Source organism: Euleptes europaea, chromosome 4 (assembly GCF_029931775.1).
Source record: "Euleptes europaea isolate rEulEur1 chromosome 4, rEulEur1.hap1, whole genome shotgun sequence".
Taxonomy (NCBI): domain Eukaryota; kingdom Metazoa; phylum Chordata; class Lepidosauria; order Squamata; family Sphaerodactylidae; genus Euleptes; species Euleptes europaea.
This window is the reverse complement of record NC_079315.1, coordinates 56,600,343-56,620,521: the sequence shown is the minus strand read 5'-3', so window position 1 is coordinate 56,620,521 and position 20,179 is coordinate 56,600,343. Positions and strand designations below refer to the sequence as shown.

Here is a 20,179-nt window from a genome sequence, read left to right as displayed (position 1 = left end):
GGTTTTCCAACATTTTGCTATAACCCTTCAGGCTGCCATCAACATAAACATTATTAATCCCTTAGATGCCGCTTTTCCATTTTGTTCCCCCTAGATTGTCAACAGAGCCAATGCCTTTATGTAGTAAATTATGATTTAAATCTAGTTTTACTGATCAAATCCACCCTGTTTCAAAGAGACTTATTTCTTTTCCCTCTACCCCACTGCATTTTTCTTGCACACTTGGTCTACAACTTTTCTTTGCAGAGACTTAAAGCATTCAAGACAGTAGAATGAACATTGTGTTATAGTGCAAATGTAATTTTTTTCCTCTATAAATGAATGCTCTAGTGCTTCAGTCTTCTAACAGATCAGTTCTATTGTTGATCTGGCTTCATCAGAATCTATGCATGCATTGTCGCAATAAAACCAAAATGTTGCTATTGAGTTCTCATGTGTGACGAACACTGTGGTTCTGCAGTGGATCACATGGTATGGTGAAAAGGATTGGCATTGCTGTCAATGAAGCCCTAGCATTGGCAAGGCTGTGCATCACCAAAGCTGTGCTGCACTTACCTTGTATGGAGTGTTGTTATAGTTGTAGGAGTGCCTTTTGTTTTGCATTGGTGCAGTTAAAGTGGCAGTAGAAGACCAGGCTGCCAGTTTTCCTAATAAAGCTTTCAGTTTGTGTTATTACTGAAGGGCTTTTGTCTCTGTCAACTGTTGTTTTAGAATATTTGTCTGACAAAGGAATTTTCAAGATGTTTTCCCCCATCTGTTTATAGCTGTGTTGTGCAGATCGTCCTGAAGAAGGCGGCTTACCACCTTATGTGTTTGCTTTAATGGTCATTTTCTTTCTGCAACAGAGGAGAGAACCCTTTCTGCCTGTTTATTTAGGATCATGGGTATGTGTATTTTGCTTAAAGGTTGTATAAATGTTTATATAATTTGAATTAATATATGTAAATAAACTCAAGATAATATTTTTTTGCTTGCCTATTTATCAGGAAATTAGAATAGCCAATATTCATCATTAACACTGTGTTAATTTTCCTATCTGTGTGTCTCATCAGAATCATCTGTATTCATTCCCAGAGTATAGAATAAGGGATATTATGTAAAGTACAGAATCTTTCTGACACTTTCCTTCTGTATCACTCCTGTGGCCTGCATATCTAATTTTGTCTGGAGAAACCAAGTACTTAATATTGTCGAAGGCTTTCACGGTCAGAGTTCATTGGTTCTTGTAGGTTATCCGGGCTGTGTAACCGTGGTCTTGGAATTTTCTTTCCTGAAGATGCCTGCCACAGCTGCTGGCGAAACGTCAGGAAAGAAAATTCCAAGGCCACAGTTACACAGCCCGGATAACCTACAAGAACCAAAAAACCAAGTACTTGCTTGAGAAACTTTGTGGAAGCAGCACTGAAGTGGAAGTGCAAAAATGGTGGGTTGGAACCAGGGTAACTTGACCATCTCCAACCCACTTCTAATGAATAGTTTGCTGGATGAATTAATTCTAAAGTATTGACAAAATTACAGGCTTCTAAACCTTTTCAGCATACAACAATAATCATTGCTTAATTAAAAAAATCCTAATGATGTCTACAATGTGTTTCTTCATCAGCCATATAGAATCATGTTAGAGCATCAACAAACACGAAGATATAGGTGACCCAGTGGACATGATATGGCTTGTTAAAAAAATGTTGAAGAAAGTTCCTTACTATCTTCTCATAAAAGAGTTTAGCAGTCATGGGATAAGAGGAAAAGTTGCCTTATGAATTGATAACTGGTTAAGCATATGATAGACATAAATAGACAGTTGTCACAATGAAAGGGAGGAAGGCTTTAGATTTGGCTACACCATAGAAAAAATGATAACTAAGCGGAAATGTAATAGAAGTTTCTAAAATTATGAATAATGTAAAGAGAACTCTTTCATAATATTAGAACTAGTACTAGCAAATAAATTAACAAGCTCTATCTCCATTTCCCTTTTTCATATTACTAGAGGTGGTGGTAAGTACACTCTACAGACTTTCTCAGATGGCCAAGGTTGCAATTGATTAGATGCCATTGAAATATTTCCTTTCTTAGTATCAGAAAGAATCAAAACCTTTTAGTCACTGCCACCACTAGAGGTAAAAAGAGTACTATTGCTGAAGTCATATGGCACTTAATAATTAAGAAACCATTCCTGAAGGGGGGGCAAGGTCTTTAGTGCGACCCCGTGGTGGTGTAGGTGCCACCTTCTCATGGAATAAGGTGGCACCTACACTGGCGCAGGGGCAAACATGCTGGTGTCCAAGTGTCATCAGCTCCAACTGCCAGCTTAGCCACGCTGGCTTTCCCGGAAGGTTGTCCCTTGGTTAGTGTGGCCAAAATTGGAGGAACAGAGTGATCAGAATACAGCATGTTTCCTCCACACCGGTGTAGGTGCCACCTTATTCTGTGATAAGGTGGCACCTACGCCGGCGCGGGGTGCTAAGGAGCTTTGCCCCCCCTTTCAGGAATGGGCTCTTAGTCTTGATCTAATACAACAAGACAGTTATTTATGATACTTTTTAGTAGCTGTCTAATAACATCACTTATAATACTGTGTCCTCTATATTTATAATACTGAATTTTATCCCCAAATATAATTACTTCTAATTATGTTTTCTGTGTTCCTGTTGTCAGATTGGAGGATTTTCATTAGCCAAATTAGTGAACTTTAATCTGAAGGAAGTTGAAAATGACATTGTGGTGTGGGAGCACAGTCCTGCTGTCGATGAACCCAGTTCTTCAAAGGAATCTTCTCCCAAGAGTGGCAAGGTGTGTTAACATATTTTTATGGAGGAGAAAATTAAGTTTAAGTGGGCCAGGTTCACTGGCATAATAGGGAACCTCAATGATTTGGGTGGGGTTGTATTACTTTCCCACATTATTTCCCCTTTCTCTCCTTCCAGCAACCTCATATCCCCTCCTCTTCCCCTGCCTCAATCTCTCCTCAGCCATTCAACAACCTGTCTTTTATCTGCCTCTCATCTTCAGCTGTGTTTATTATTTATTATTGGTTTACTTTGTTTATACCTTGCCTTTCTTCACTGTGGGGACCAAAGCAGCTTACATCATTCTCCTCTCCTTTTTATCCTCACAGTAATCCTGTGAGGGAGGTTAGGCTGAAAGTATGTGACTGGCCCAAAATCACCCGATGAGCTTCCACAGCAAGATGAGGTTTTGAACCTGGGTCTCCCAGATCCTACTCTGAAGCTTTAACTGCTCCATCACACTAGCTTTCATATAGTAGCTACTGTTGAACAGTAGCAAACAGCCAGGCCTAGTTGAGTCATGCAAGTTGATTGGTATCAGGTCACCCAGAGGTTGCTTCCAGGCTTGGTGATGCCAACCTCCAGGTAGGACCTGGGGATCTCCCAGAATTACCACTGAACTCTAGATGACTGAGATCTGTCCCCCTGGAGAAAATGGCTTCTTTGGAGGGTGGACTCTATGGCATTGTATTCAACTGAGGCCTCTCCTCTCCCCAAACCCTGCCCTCCTCAGACTCCACCACAAATCTCCAGGAATTTCCCGACCAGGACCTGGCAACCCTAGCCAGGCCTGGCCCCAATGAGTCCTCTCTCAAAGGTCAGAATAGGCCTGGAAAGGGCCCTGCCCCCTCTCCCTGCCTTTTACTGAGAGAACCTAGCCCGGAATGCTGTGGTTTCCTAGCAGCAGCCACTGAGGGAATTCATTGCTTAAAGCTACAGGCTCTCCTGACGTTTTTGGGTTTTTTAAATCCGCCAATGTATTTTGTTTACCTTTCACATTTTTCTATAAACCTGGGTTCCTTTTCAGGTTTGTAGGAAGATTTTCCTTGCCTGTTCACAGCTTCACTCACCAGATTTAAGTATCAGATTTGGCCGCCTTGGCTATAAGTATAGAGAGAGGGAGGGAGAGAATCTTGTTTACCGTATAGTAACTAAAATGTATGAATATGTTTGTGATAGAAATTGTAGTCAATCTTGCAATGTTTGAAATAGCTGTATAATTGGGTCACATATTTTGCGTCTTTTTTTTACATTAGCTACAAAATTCCTTTTATCAGTTCCATATTATAGAAGAAAACAATTCCATATGTTAGTATGGGCTGAACACAGGATTATTGATGTTCTCTTTTCCATTTATTTCCTTGCTGCCTTGCACTGACGCTCCTGTGGTCTTTTGTTTCGAAGCATTTGATAATGTATGGATTTGTCCTTGGCATACAGAATAATTCAGACTTTGCTTTAATTGGCAGGTTCCTTTAGTGTTTGAGTCTGACCATCAGTGTTCAGTCCCAGTGGGGCAGCTCTGGGTTGAACTGCTTCGTTTCTATGCCCTGGAGTTTAATTTGGCAGATTTGGTCATCAGCATCCGCCTCAAAGAAAAAGTCTCTCGTGAATCTAAGGACTGGCCTAAAAAACGGATTGCCGTGGAAGGTATCTGCAATTAGCTTACCTGCAAGAAGGTGCAAATGTATTGAATGTTGGAGAAATCTGTTTATATCATTTTCAATATAGAGCCCTAGTTTTTGAGTGCGTGGGAGACATCTGCAAGCAAACTAAGGGAAGGATGAGATGCTTCTAACTTGCATATGCAGTCTTTACATAAGGCATCAGTGCTGTCCTCCTGCATCCTAATCAACCTGAGGCACAAGCATCATTGTGCATTTTTTTTCTAACCCTAACTCCCCCCCCCCAAAAAAAAAGTTGGTTTATGCTGAAGGACAAAGAGCAGATGTGGGAGGCTCGATTATAACAGCCCTACTTTTTGTGCTCGTCGCGTCTGTTCATCCCAGTTCTTCGGAATACCCCCTCCACGTGGTCTGCCTGCCTATACATATTATCTGACAACTCCTCGCCTTTGTAGAGCTTTTTGCTTGGCTAGATTGAATGCTAACCCTTCTATGGTAATGCAGGGCAGAATTCTGAATATACCATACTCAGACAGGATCTGCCCTTGCTCTTCTGGCTCTATTGACTCATTAGCTCATGCCCTTTTGGAATGCCGCTTTTACGAGGAACTTCGATTGCACTATATTGCCCCCCTTTTAACATACAAATCCAATGCCTCTGTGACTGACATAATGCTTTTTTTACTAAGCGATAGGGACCCCAAGGCTACATTGTCAGTGGCAAGATTTGTTTCAGTCCTTATATCCCTCCAACACTACATATATGCTGCTCAAGATCAATTGATCAAGGAGCTTCTAAGGGATAAAAGGAAAAAAAAGGAAAGATGCTGTGGGAGGGTAAGCCTTTTGCTTTCCTGAGGTACTGTGAGCAGGTAGCATCAGTCTCACCTTTTCCTTTGGCATCCCCTCAAATGGGCAACATCATCTTTGGGTTAACTGTAGTGAAGGAAATTCAAACTATTATTTTCCTTGAGTGACGTGGGCTCATCCTGATTTAGGGAAGGTGTACACAAAACAATTGCTAGATTGAGGCTGTCATGCATTGATCCCTGTCTCCCATGTGGCAAGCCATGTGTGTGTACCTGGCTCCATATGCATCTGGTGACTTTCGTTGTCCTTTCCATAAGAAATAATTTAAAACAATTGAATGTGTACCAACCCACAAAAGTTGGTGAGGAAATTCTCACTTCCAGAAAAAACATTTCTGGTAAATATTGTGTAATTATAATGCAATTATTCCAAATATATAGGATGGTGTCTGCCAATAAGCCACTGGGATTTTGTGATCAGATCTCATACATTCCAAATAAGGAGATCCAGTGAAGAGCTAGATCACAAAACAATGTGTGAAGCCCTGCAAATGCTTGAGAACTAGTAAAAAAACAAAAAAAGAAAACATTTGTTCTGTGATCTAATCCTAATGCATCCGTCTCCATATGGTTCATGCTACAGTGTATCAACTTGAACAGGTTTATTTAGAGAGCCTTTGTGGTCGGGGATGAATGTTGAACTTGTACCTCAGGGATCTGGGTTTAAGCATGTGTTCATTCATTGACTTACTAAGGGGCTCAAGGCAAGTCACTACCTGAAATGCAGTTCTGCATTTGTGAAATGAGACTTAGGACTGAATTAGGACTGACATGCAGACGTGCATAACATTATAACAGCCTTTTGTAAACTGAAAAATCTCTTTGGGGGGCAGTTGACACCAAGGTTGAGGATGTTTATACTTTTTTCATTTTCCTTCCTGCAAATAGCGCTATCTTCAACTCACTCTCCAAGTGTTTTTTTCATCCCCATGGATGGAAAGGTTACATTCTCCACCATCTCTTATCCTGGTCACCATTCTGGAAGTGCATTTCTAAGTTTTCAAAATGCTGTCAGAGTAATGTCATGTATGCCTTGTCTAGTTTGGACCCATATCACATTGTTTTGTATTTATTTACCTCATGTATACCCCACCATTTTCCCCACCTGGGACCCAAAGCAATTTACAACATTCCCTTTTCTTCCATTTTATCCTTACATCAACCCTTTTAGGAAGATTAGGCTGAGAGTGTATGACTGACCCAAGGTCACCCAGCAGACTTCTATGGCAGAGCAGGGAGCTGAACCTGGATCTCCCAGATCCTAGACCCTCAAACCACTACACCATTGTGTTTCTTTCTTTGCATTCTGCCCTTTACTGTGGTAAACTTGCATGGCGCATATAGCAGAACATTTTCAGATATGATACTCTTTGCAACTCCCTGCGGAGGAAGCTTATGATTACTGTTCTCATTCTTTGCTAAAGACTTATTTTCTCAGATATTTGTTGATTTCTGCTAAATGTGATGTGAATCCTCTGCTGTTCTTATATTCACCAGATTTTGTATTTAATGTTGTTTTAATCATGCTTTTATTCAAGTGTCTATGTTTTTTATGTACATTGTCTTGAGCATCTTTGAATCAAGTGACTTCATATCATACATTATAGTAGTCAGACATATTGTAACATCACCAGTAATATACACTTTTAAAGAAAGGACTTTGGCTTTTGTTTCTGGCAGATCCTTACTCTGTGAAGAGGAACGTGGCAAGGACTCTTAATAGTCAACTAGTGTATGAGTATATCCTTCACTGTTTACGGGCAACTTACAAGTATTTTGCTTTGCCCCACAAGCAGAGTACAAAAAACAATGAAAAGGAACCTCCTGAATCCTCCATAGTGCAAGAGCCTGAAAAAAATTCCTTGAAACATAGCATCTCTGGCATGCAAGATGCACATAATGAAGCAGGAGAATTGGTCATGGGCAGCTGTGCAACTGTTATCAATGAACGTTCACATGTTCCTCAGGCACATGTGTTTGATCTTTCTCAGGCATTTGGCACTGAAAGCCTTGTAGAAGAGCAGTTGGCAGATGACATAGAACACTTAGGAGTAGCTCAAGGAGACTCAGACTGCATAATTGAAGAAATTATTTCTGGTGACAATGAGGAATTTAAACCAAGCTGTGAAGACACTGAAAGTGGAAATGAAGAGGAAGTGGAGGAAGGAAACCAACGTGTTAGAGAGTGGCAGACACATTTGGGCGTTAACCAAGGTTTGGATGAAGATAGTGAAAGTGGCGATCTTGCAGTTCCGACTAGTGAGCGTGATATTGAAACGGACAGCATTTCTGATGTAGAAAATTTTCAAAACACTGTGGTTGCTGTTGATGAATTTAATTTAGAATGTAGTGGGGTACTTAATGAAAAGGTCGACGTTGATGAAGGAAGCACGGAAGGTACTGATGAACTAGAAGATTCTCTGATCAAATTGGAACCACCCACTCAGGAATTAAGATATGAAATAGATAACTCAGAGGAAGAGGAAGAAGAACAGGTCATAAATCAGGAGCAACATGGCAACATTACTAATACTGAGGATGAGCTGGACAATATTTACACTGGATCTGGTGATGAAGAAGCTCTTTCTGAAGAGGAAGAATTGTTCATATCTGTTAAATATAAAGACACCGAGCCCAGAAATAATGTAGATGAGCTTCCAAATACATCTTCAGTCACAGAAGATGTTGTTGAGAAAGAGGCTTATGAAAGCAGCTTACCTATAGACCAGTATAGTGCATCTGAATTCTTCTATGAATTTAATAAAGCTGCTTTCACAAAAGGCAAGGTAATTACATCTAATTATCAAAGTATTATGTAAAATATGTCTCCTGCATGATAATTTGTAGAAATAGGATTTTATATGAGTATAGACCTGAGAGTGACATTTACTTCAGAATGATTAATCTGGAATAAAAGGATCTGATCTAAACCTGTTTCCCCCTCCCATGGCTCTTTTCAACTGAACCTTTCTCCCATTCACAATTTTTGCCTATAACAAGACGAACTAGCTTGAATTCTGCCTCATGACAAAATCTAGGCTCCCTTCACTAGCCTGAGAGAGGAATTAGTGGGTTCATATTAAAAACCTTAGATATGAGGTGAAAGATTAAGTTATACTAAAATGTAAGTTTTTATTCAGAGTTATGCTGTCCTCCTTAGCCCCTCTACCTTACTGTGTAGCAATGTTACTTTTTTGTATTACGTAAGCCGGTGTCAGCTAACTGGTGGGATGAATCTGGGCCCTGAGAGCTCTATTTTAATCAAGGTCTAGTAACAAAAATTATTAACCTCCTACAATAAGCTTTGGAAGTCCTCAAGCCTATGTGATGTATCTATATACTATTTCCCAAGTTTGCCCCCACCTGCCAAACTATTACACAGCAGATGTTTCTTCAAACCTCAGGAACCTCCCAGGTTTGCAGAAAAGTTGGCATTTTAAAAAATGTGGGGTTTAAATTCACCCCCAAATAAAGTGCCAATGGTGGGGGTAAGTGGGGAGAGCAGCAAGGGTGGGGTAAATTGATGGAGAAGGGGTGGGGGCAGACAAGATGGGGGTTGAAAGATAAGGTGAATGGGAGAAGGGTATAGGTTGACAGAAAAGGGGGGGTGGATTGATGAAGGGGGGGAGAAGAGTTGGTTTTTTATACCTCGCCTTTCTCTACTTTCTAAGGTGGCTTACAACCACCTCAAAGTGGCTTACAACCACCTTCCCTTCCTCTCCCCACAACAGACAGCTTGTGAGGCAAGTGGGGCTGAAAGAGTTCAGAGAGAACTGAGTATCCCAAGGTCACCCAGCAGGCTTAATGTGTAGGAGTAGGGAAACAAACCCAGTTCACTAGATTAGAATCCGCTGCTTTTAACCACTACACCATGCTGGCTCTCTGCCAACATGCAGAGGGTAGCTTGACAGAAAAGGGGAGGGGGAGAAAGAGGGGGAATATTGTTAGAGAAGGAGGAAGAGGGAAGGAAGCAAAGGGTAGGGATACATCTTAATTTCCCACTTCTTCATTATAATTTCTGATTATTTACAGGAGAGTTAGATTGTTCTGGAGTTTTTATTTTGGGCTTAGAGAATTAAGATGCCTCCCCACCCTGCATATAAAATTTGACCCTTTCTGGTGTAGACAAATTCATCTTCTGCCCCCACCCCCCATATATATCCCATGGCTGCCTGTTGGCATTCTCTTACATGAGCTTTCTTCCATAGCAGCTGACAGAATTAGAAAGTGTAAGCAAACTCAGAGCAGAGAAATGCTTAATGGTGTCCTGCTTTTTCTTCTTACAGTCTCCTACAGTTGTATGCAGCTTATGCAAACGAGAGGGCCATTTAAAGAGGGACTGTCCAGAAGACTTCAAAAAAATTGAACTAGATCCTTTGCCACCATTAACGCCCAGGTTTTCTGCTATTTTAGATCAAGTGTGTATCCAGTGCTACAGTAAGTTGGCAGAACTTTGTTGTTTTTTAAGTTTCTGGAAATGATTAAGTATACAGAGAAGTTACAAGTAATAAAAAAAAAATAGTATTTCCTACTCATGGGCTCCACTTCCTCTGCAGCCTATTTCCCTAGCCAGAGTTTCAGATGTGTGTTTGCAGAGGCACAAGAAAACATAGGGCAGGGGGTGCTGAACTGGGGAAGCAGTGGACATGGGAAGGGCTAAATATCCCCTTCTGTGCCATTTCTCTGCTGTGAAGAGGACCCTTCCCATACTTTGGTAGTCTGAGTTTTGGACCCAAATTCTGCCACTGAACATCTTTAATTATGCAAGTATGTGAAATAACGCTTATTAATAAACCTTACAGAAATAATATTTGTTTGTGCTTGCTCACAAAAGAGGAGGATTCTCCTCCCCCCCCCATCTTCAGTTTATAAATTCATGCTGATTCTACTGCTTAGGCTGTTATCCATCAGATCACAACTCTTCAGATTATCCGGCAGTTCTCTAGAGCTCCCAAATCTGTTGGATAACTAAGTGGTGAAATCCCGTGAATGTTTCTAGTGATGGAAGAGGGCATGATTTTCACCAACAACCCCCTCCAGCAACAGATGTCTCATGCCCCTCTTATGCTGTTCTTGAAGCAGGATTTGGGGGGGTTGCAGGGGGAGGGGGGGAAGTCCCACTCCACTGACAGAAATCCTGTCTATCGGAGGAGGTTTTACGTGGGATGTAATCCAAGGTGTGGTGCAATACTATCCTAAACATTTTGGAAGAAATGTCTGTTTTACATTGTTTAGTTGCTGTCATAATCCTGTTTCTAAAATATTTAATGTCTTTTCAACAGAGGATTTTGCTCCAAATAATATAGAAGATCAGGCACGTGAACATATAAGACAAAATCTTGAAAGTTTCATCCAACAAGAATTTCCAGGTGTCTCTTGTCTTTTTTTACCCCAAATTTGAAGTTTGTTTATTATTGTCAGAGAGCAAGATCCAAAATTTTCTTTCATCAGGAAAGGGAGAAGAATTTGTTTACAATTTCAGTGAATTTCCCACTTAAGATATAGCCCCATCCACATCATCCCATTCTGTTCTCACGTGTATCCCAGCCCTCAATAGCACTTTTTGAATGGTGCAGAAAAGCTGCAGAAAACAAAAGAAGTTTGGAAAATCTATTGGACAAGCATAGCTTTTCTTGTGATCTTTGGATCCCACTTAGAGGTTTACAATGATGTCTTTAACACACATTATAAAAACTACAGAATGTGCAAAATAGCAAAAAAAAATTTAAGCGCATCATGTTTATTAACCATTCCTTACAAAGCAGCTTGTACCTACTTTCTAGTGACCTGATTATGGTGAATGCTGCAACAAATGCTAAAAATTGTGCTTATTCCTTATAGGCACCAAATTAAGCTTATTTGGATCTTCAAAGAATGGATTTGGCTTCAAGCAAAGTGATCTTGATATCTGTATGACAATTGATGGTCTAGAGAGTGCTGAGGTAAATCTGGGCAACTAGACAAATGCAAATGTAGGCAATTTCTGTTACATGGTTAAACTTAGGAAGAATTTTCTAACAGAGCTATTCCTCAGTGGAACAGGCTTCCTCGGGAGATGGTAAGCTCTCCTTCCCTGGAGGTTTTTAAGAAGAGGTTAGAGGGAGGGCATCTTGGCCATCTTCTGGTCACTAGGGGTGTGGAGGGGGGAGGTAGTTGTGAATTTCCTGCATTGTGCAGAAGGTTGGACTTGATGGCCCTGGTGGACCCTTCCAACTCTATGATTCTATGAACTTCACTTTTCAAGAAATTGCACATTAGTCAAATTGAATAATCACTTATCTAATTAAAAATTTCAGTTGGTTTGGTGTCTTTCATCTTTCTGTTCCCTGTATTGTTAACGTTCCACATGAACAAAACAGATGTTACCTGGTATTTTTTTTTTAATCTATTGAATTGAAAGACGAAAGCTCAATAAAGGGGTGTGATGATTTTCTTTGGAGATGGAGGGGAGGTCACTTTGTTGTTGTTGAGAATCTTTTTATATTGATGGTTTTGGGGGGCTAAACACTATCCTGGTGATTTTTCATCACTTATGCACCTTCCCCTCTGGGGTTTCAAGCAGGAGTTTTAAAGATTCAGGGATAGATTTTGAATTTTGGATAAGGCACTTATGAAAGCCTGTGGGCTAGGGCTTGAGGGATGAGGTAAACTGATAGAAACAAAATGGTGCTTCTTTTTAAATGCATAACAACAGAGTTTGTTTTCAAACTGAGGTAGACATTAACAATAAACAAAGAGATGTGCAATTTCAAATTTTAAACTACGTATGCCACATTGCAAAAAAAAAAAATCCTTCCTAGTCAGGTGTGTTACATCTAAATACAGTGATTGCTGCAAGTTAGTTATGGACTAGATTCTGCTGGAGTACTGTAACACCTTGTACTCTCAGTGCTACCCTAAGCAGAGTTACATGTTGGGCTGGGGAGGGCAGGGTAAAAATGTAATAAATAAATAAGCCCACTGAGTTTTGTGGATTTAGAAGATTGTAACTGCTTAGGATGGCACTCTCGGTTACCCAGACGGGTTCTTAACCTAAGCTTTGATACATATACAGGTCTTTAATTCACACTCCTATTAAACAACACTTCTCTTACTTCTAACCCACTAAAACTTCCTCTTTCCCAGCTCTCAGCTGTGATTGGTTGTTTCAGAGCACTGCCCTCATTGGCTTCTATGTTGCTGGGGTAATTTTTGCTGCTTTACCTGTCTGTCGCAAGGAGCATAGTCACAACCTTCGTACTCAGATAAATTTGAAGAACGTGTGTGTATATGTCAAAGTGTGTATTTAATAATTGAATATTTAATAATATTGAATCTCATTAACATCTAATTTTACACCAATAGCAATTCCAGTGAAATAGCTGCTAAAATGTTAGAAGTCCAGTGTTGCTATACCACAGGAGCTACTTGTTTTGTTGTTTGTAATTCTGCGAGCTTTCATTGACAACAATCTCTTTCATCAGATGCATGACAGGAATAACAGTGATCCATGCTTGGAAACAGTTTCAGCATGTGAATTTGCAATTAGAATGCAATAAACTGCTTGCAGATGTGTGAAAGAAACCTACATACTGCATCCAACTTGTGCATCTAGCGCAGCTCTTTGGAGGGGACAGTGGTCTTGACAGTCATGCCAATAGCAAATGACACATCTCTAGCACTGGTCAACTGTTAGATGTAAACAGTGTTTTATTCCTACTCCTTCAATCTAACGGGTAACTGACATTGAAAAAAACCTCTCTTCGTTTGATTTGGCTATCTGGACCAACAGTTTATCAGAGCTGTGAGATGCTTGTGTTCTGTAGCACAGATTATTCTGAAATGTTTGTTTTCTTTTATCAAAGTAGCCATTTTATTACACCAGTGTTGTTGTTTTTTTATCACAGGGACTTGATTGTATAAGAATTATTGAAGAACTTGCAAGAGTGCTTAAAAAACATTCAGGTAACTTTAGATCAAATATCTCTTTTTAAAAAAAAAACATACAGGAGTCTATATTATGTGAGATGGCTCTAGAACTAATAAACGGATATAATTAACATGGCTAAGTATTCAGATTTAGCATCAGTTTTTGCAAACATGAAATAGTTTGTGTATTGACATATCAGGGATGCTTTATCTGAAAGCCACTAATAAAGCCAGTTTGGTACTTTAAGTTGCTTTTATTAATTTCTCTTAGTTTATCTTTTAGTATCTCCTTAAAATGATAGTATTTTGCTTACAGTTATAGGTAATTTGATTTGTTTGAAAAAATTAACCACAGTTTTAAGAAGGGGCAACCACATTTCTAACCCTTCTGTAAGGTGGTATGATATGCATATGGCTGCAATTTTAAAGAGCTCCAGTGTTCAGGATGTCTTCTGTGTCCTCCTTGCTTATGGTAAATTATTTGTCTCCCTGTTTTCAGTCTTATCCCATAGCTGTACCTCCTTAATGCCTGTGTTCCTATTTCTCCTACTACCTTGTTGGTTGTTGGGGACCCAAAAGGTTGGGTGAAGAAAGAAGGATATAAATAAATTAGTTTTATTTCAGTGTCAATGCATTGTTGTTTATTTTTATTCAGCTTTAAAACATTCTTTTCCAAGCAGTCAGGAGTGCAGTAAGAAAAATAGCACAGGATCTGTTTAATATCCTAGTGTTCATATAGCTTCGTTAGCATAACCTTTGTGGACATATAGTGGGTGTGGGGAATTACAAAATTGGAAGAGCTTTGAGGAGCAGCAATACCAAATTTATATATTTAAAATATTTATATACCAACCTTTCCCCCTTGAATCCAAGGACCTAAATTGAGTAACAACAATTCAAAAGCCTTATAAATATTTAAATAACACCAATATGAAAAAACAACACAAAGAAATAAAAGAACTTATGTTCCAACCAGCAGGGCATTCCCCCTTTGTCCAGGTTCCCATGAACACATGAAGCTGCCTTATACTGAATTAGACCTTTGGTCCATCAAAGTCAGTATTGTCTACTCAGTCTGGCAGTGGCTGTCCAGGGTCTCAGGCAGAGGTCTTTCACATCAACCTACTTGCCTAGGATTGAACCTGGGACCTTCTGCATGCCAAGCAGATGAGCTACAGCTTCCTTCAGACCAAATGTAGTTTGACAACAAGAATTTGTATAGCTTTTTCCAAAGCCTGTGTATAAATACACAGCATATTTTATATAGATGGTAAGGTAAAGGTCCCCTGTGCAAGCATCAGGCCATTCCTGACCCATGGGGTGACGTCACATCCCGACGTTTTCTAGGCAGACTTTGTTTAAGGGGTGGTTTGCCAGTGCCTTCCCCAGTCATCTTCCCTTTACCCCCAGCAAGCTGGGTACTCATTTGACCGACCTCGGAAAGATGGAAGGCTGAGTCAACCTTGAGTCGGCTTTCTGAAACCGACTTCCGTCGGGATCGAACACCGGTCGTGAGCAGAGCTTGGACTGCAGTACTGCAGCTTACCATTCTGCTCCACGGGGCTCTTCGTATATTCTATAATATATATTCTAGCTGGGTTATTTAAAAAAATGTTAGTGTCAACAATGATGAAGGAGGGATGTAGGTTCAGTGATAGGTTGTTGTTGTGTTTTAAATTGCTGATGCACTAAAACATTGATTATCAAGGACAGCCCTTTCCATACTGACTTGTTTGCTGTGAAAACCCTGTTCATTAATGAAGATTTGGGGGCATGTCTTTACCAGACCTGTAGTACTTCAGTTTACTACATGTGAACTGAGAGTGTGCCCTGTGGCCATGAATTGCAGGAAAATATTAGAAAGCATCTTTCAGGGAAGTAAATCCACTTTCTCATTGGGAAACCTCTGATTAGAATCCCAAGGAGTTCCGTGTTTCTCTGGAACACAGTTTGAAAACCACTGAACTAAAGCAAAATGTGCTGAATTTGATAGCATTTTCTCCCAAGTAAGTGTGTATAAAGTTGCAGCATAAACCTCATTGAACATGTACCGGTATTGGATTGAAATTGTTATCTACTTTGCCATTGAATGAAATGGGTGAAAATCAGTGTCCTTGTACTTTTCTTAGGTCTAAGAAATATCTTGCCCATAACAACTGCTAAAGTGCCAATTGTCAAGTTTTTCCATGTCCGAAGTGGTCTTGAAGTAGACATCAGCTTGTATAATACATTGGTAAGAATACTCTGCTAACTGCTTACCTTTTCAGCTAGGTGTTGTGGGAGTTTTATTAATAAGAATATGCAACTTATTCATTTGTAACCCAAAAATTTGTTTTCTAAATTACATTTGAGTACTTCCTGCGATCATGCTGACCAAAAACAAGACTGTGAAGTGTCATGTGGATAGCTGATCAGTTGTGTTTGGGGGGAAAAGGCATAATGACTGGCACTGAACTGTAGACATTGTAAATCTTTTAAAACATGTTTCTGAGGATCCATGCAATTACAAGCATATTTCTTTGAAATTACCGTATTTTTCGCTCCATAAGACGCACTTTTTTCCTCCTCAAAAGTGAGGGGAAATGTCCGTGCGTCTTATGGAGCGAATGCCGGCTGGGCGCCTGCGCGTCGGGACGGCGCGAGCCCAGCTGGCTCTGTGCGCCCCACCCGCCTCCCAGCTGGCTGTCGGGGCGGGGAACGCCGGCTCGCGCCGTCCCGACGCACACGCGCCCAGCCAGCATTCGCTCCATAAGACAAGTTTTTAGAGGAGGAAAACAAGATTTTTTCTTGTTTTCCTCCTCTAAAAACTAGGTGTGTCTTATGGAAAGGTGCGTCCTATGGAGCGAAAAATACGGTATGTGTGGTGGCATCTTGCTGTTGTCAGATTAGATATTTTACTTATTGATGGATTATCAGGATCAAAAAATTCAGAGATGTGCGTACGCACACCTGCATGTGTCTGTGTACATACACATCTCAAGTGTAGACCTGTTACTCAGAATTCCAATTTGAGTAATCTGAAACATCCTGAACTGCTCTAGGTTAAGATATGTGGAAGAGCTTTCCAAGCCAGAGTCTTGTAGAGAGAAATTTTTTTTGGTTCTGTTCACATTTAATGTATTTATATTTTATAGGCCCTGCATAATACGAGACTCTTATCCTCTTATGCAGCTATTGATCCCAGAGTAAAATATCTCTGTTATACAATGAAAGTCTTTACAAAGGTAAGCAGTATTTCAGACACTGAAAGAAAACACAATGACAATCAAGTTCTTTTCCCCCAACTAATTTTTCCCCCTCTTCTTCAGATGTGTGACATTGGTGATGCATCCAGGGGCAGCCTGTCCTCCTATGCGTATACACTTATGGTGCTTTATTTCCTTCAGCAGAGAAACCCACCTGTCATTCCTGTTCTTCAAGAGGTACAGTACATGTGTATTTTTGGCACATTGCATGCTCACAAAACAGTTCAGAAACAGCAAATCTTACACTCGATGGTCTAATACGTCTGTTCTTAGATTTATGAAGAGCAAAAGAAGCCTGAGATTTTAGTTGATGGCTGGAATGTCTATTTCTTTGACATAATAGATGAACTGGTGAGTCTGTTTTCATATTAACCAATTGCATATGTAACCTTAAAGTTTACCCTTCTTAAATGTATCGCCACAATACTTAATGGATATATTTATACTCTAAAACCATGTTTAGTAACCATTATTTCCCCTTTTTGAGTTCTTTTGACATGATAACTTGATAGGCTCAGCTACAATGGAATATTTAAACAGTTGTAAAACATTAGGTCTGTGTCAGATAAATCAACAGCAACTTCTTAAGTGGAAGGTGAGGTGCTGAGGATCAGGTTCTGTTCCAAGGATTTTATGCATATAGTGCAACTGAAAGTATTCTGTGTAGACAGGCACAGCAATCCTTAAGGGGGGGCAAATAGGTGCTGGCGTGATCCCTGCACCAGCGTTAGTGCCACTTACACCAGCTAATTGGGCACTGATGCTGGCGCAGGGCCACTTATGTCAGTGCTGGGGAGCTGCGTGGCAGTGCCATGCCTGGGTTCCAGCACAGCTGCTGCAGCAGTGTTTCTCTGGCACAAGGACTTGCGCCAGTGCCAAATGGGGTGTTCCCAGGGGCGGAGCTGACTTTAGTCAGCTCCCTGAGTCTTTTTGCCCTGGAAATGCCACCTTTTGCCAGCACAAACTTGCACCTGCAAAAGTGGTGGCACAGCCCCGTGAAACGGAATGGGGCAGTTTCACAGGTTTTTGAGAAAACTACATTTTTAGCTTGCTGCGTCAGGCCAGCAAGCCGCTCAGGAAACGGCGTGGTTGTACTGTTCCCAGGCAGCCCGCAACTACTCTTCCCCCACCCTTAGGATTGCGCTGCATGTCTGTGCTTTGCTATGAAAATAAGTGATTTACATGCGCATCAGAAATAGTTGAAGCATTAAAGGGAGACTCTTGCAGATGAATAGGCAGCAAACCTGGCTGTTAACTGAAACAGAGCAGAGGTAACCGAGTCATTTCTTGGTTTTGTGGGGTTTATTTCTTGGTTTTGTGGGTTTATTTTTTGGTAGGTCACACAGTATCCACTTCACCACTGATTATACTGTGAGTTTTTTCAGACGGCAGTTTATGTGTGATGGGACATATGACATGTTACCATAAGAAGAAAGATAAATAGTGATATTCAGCTTTGTTCTGATGGCTGATCCTACAATTATGGGTCCAAGCAAATCTCATTTATCTTTTGGGGGTGGTTCTGAGATTGGAACAAACCAAAGGTTTTTGTTTTGCATTCTTGATTCATGGGTGTAACTTCATCATTATCCCAGCATAGCTAGGCATTCTGTTGAAGGCCCCATTGCAGAATGAAGCCTCAATATGTGATGGGGAACATGGTGGCTTGCACTTGTGCTGTACGCAGGGGTGGGCGGATTTCAAATTTCACTCTCTTTTTTTTGTGGTCTTTAATAAACACCCTGTAGCCCACTTACATGGTGTGCTGTGAATCCCATCTAGCTTTGCCAACCTGATCAAAAAATTCTGGCATCTTTGTTAGGTAAGAACTTAGAGAACTCAGCACTAGTAGCTTTTCCCTTCCTTAATAACTTAGGCATACATACATGTGCACACAATTATAGTTTTTTTCACCCTCACACACACTCAGCATTGTGTCCTGCAGAGACTGCTGTCTTGATTGCCTGCTGCCACAAGGCACTGGATGGTTGGTTCTCAGTCACATGTTTGCTTTGGAGGGAGAGCTAGAACAAGGAGATCTCAAAAAGGCATTTCCTTTTGGCTCTACCCTGCTCATTCTGGCTCTCACCATCAGTACGTTTGCTGGAGGTATCAGAAGATGCACAGTGAGCTGGTGAAAGTGCTTACTAGTCCCCTTCTTTGACTACCACAGCTGGTGGTAGCTGGAGCTAGTTTGGACATGGCTGGATTTGGGGGGGTCTCTCCAGGATCTCCTTTTTATAGACTGGGCTCCTAGAGCTGGGGCAGACCCAACTGGCTGGAGGATGGGTGGATTCTGTGGGTGCTAAATGAAAGTGTTGGAAGGCTGCCAGGTCAGCATTGTCACTGTTTCCTGGGGGCTGTGCATTTCAAACTGAACCAGCTGCAAAGAAACCCACCCTGTTAGATCTAGTCAGGACACATATGTACTTTTGCAAGCTTGCACACAAAAACACAGCATGAACTTTCTCAAGGAAGGGGATAACTTGTACCTCCTCCACCTGAGTGTTCCTCAGACATTCAGGGTGGTAGCATCTGAGGAGCGCAGAGGCAACAGCATGAGCTTTTCATTATGACATGGCAGTCCACTGGAAATTTGCCAACAGTCAACTAATAACCTTTTCCGCTCTTCCCTAGTATAGGTCCTGGGGTAGAAGAAGGCCATGGGATCTATTACATAGCATCACAGCGTAGATATCTTAGAGTGAAACAAAGAGCAGTGGTTTTGAATTTGTAGAATTATACAGTTATTTGATACTTTGTTGTAAATGATTCATCTGAAGCACTGAACACTGAAGCCAAATATTGAGTATGTGGGTTTCATTTCCAGCCAGCATTTTGGCCAGACTTTGGTAAAAACAATGAATCCATTGGAGAGTTATGGCTGGGACTTTTACGTTTTTATACTGAAGAATTTGATTTTAAAGAGCATGTTATCTGCATCAGGAGAAAAAATTTGCTTACAACGTTCAAGAAACAGTGGACTTCAAAATACATTGTTATTGAAGGTATGATAGAGCTTTATACATGTTAGTGTTTTTTATTTTTATGCTGCAAAGGCCAGATTTCATATACCATATAGCTAACCTCTTGAGTGTGATTTATCTTAAAGAATCTCTTTATCTCATGTTTTTTATTTACCTCCTCCTGTTTTGTAATTACAAATTATTTAACTTCCATACCTGTTTGTGTAACGATCTGATCCTGGCAAATTATTGTTACAAATAGAGCATAATAGCTGCCTCGTCATCGATGTCTTTGAACAATTATTGCACGTCAGTGTTGCATTAAACACACAGGGTTAGCCATGAGGGAGAGTAAACAGAAAGAAACATAGTTAAGTTGGTGTATAAAATGCACAAAGGGAGGTATTTTGCAAATGTTTTGTACCCTGAACCTGCTTCAACTCCATCTCCCATCCTATGTCCCAGGAGGTATCCAGAATTTCTGATACAATCAGAAGGAAGCCCTCATGGTTTTGGCTTCTTGTGTATTTTGCCAGCCTAATGAATGGTGCCTCAAGCTATCCCATGCACATAACTGTTAAGTTCTCCATACCCGCCACCAGGAGCTGTAATAACCGCCAGTGGCTCCTACCATCTTGCCCTGCAGCTAGATCTGCATGGCCTCTGACCCTCAATCCCTTTAGTTAGTGCAGGGCAGCTTTTCCTGTTAGTCCTTTCTCCCTCATACTTAAGGTTGCTGTACTGAATTCTCCCTCTCCCTTATCTGGAATCTTGAAA

The 20,179-nt window shown here is 40.7% G+C and overlaps 1 protein-coding gene across 1 annotated transcript in view; it reads left to right on the top strand.

Moving 5' to 3' along the window:
- Positions 1-20,179, top strand: part of TUT7 (terminal uridylyl transferase 7) — a 43,040-nt gene that overhangs the window by 12,240 nt on the left and 10,621 nt on the right. Inside the window, exons 9-21 of the mRNA XM_056847922.1 lie at positions 765-884; positions 2,659-2,793; positions 4,259-4,439; positions 6,964-8,069; positions 9,570-9,720; positions 10,566-10,652; positions 11,125-11,225; positions 13,170-13,227; positions 15,321-15,424; positions 16,326-16,415; positions 16,500-16,613; positions 16,710-16,787; positions 19,267-19,444. Coding sequence (XP_056703900.1) covers positions 765-884; positions 2,659-2,793; positions 4,259-4,439; positions 6,964-8,069; positions 9,570-9,720; positions 10,566-10,652; positions 11,125-11,225; positions 13,170-13,227; positions 15,321-15,424; positions 16,326-16,415; positions 16,500-16,613; positions 16,710-16,787; positions 19,267-19,444 — 2,503 coding nt within the window. The remainder of the gene's footprint in view (positions 1-764; positions 885-2,658; positions 2,794-4,258; positions 4,440-6,963; positions 8,070-9,569; positions 9,721-10,565; positions 10,653-11,124; positions 11,226-13,169; positions 13,228-15,320; positions 15,425-16,325; positions 16,416-16,499; positions 16,614-16,709; positions 16,788-19,266; positions 19,445-20,179) is intronic.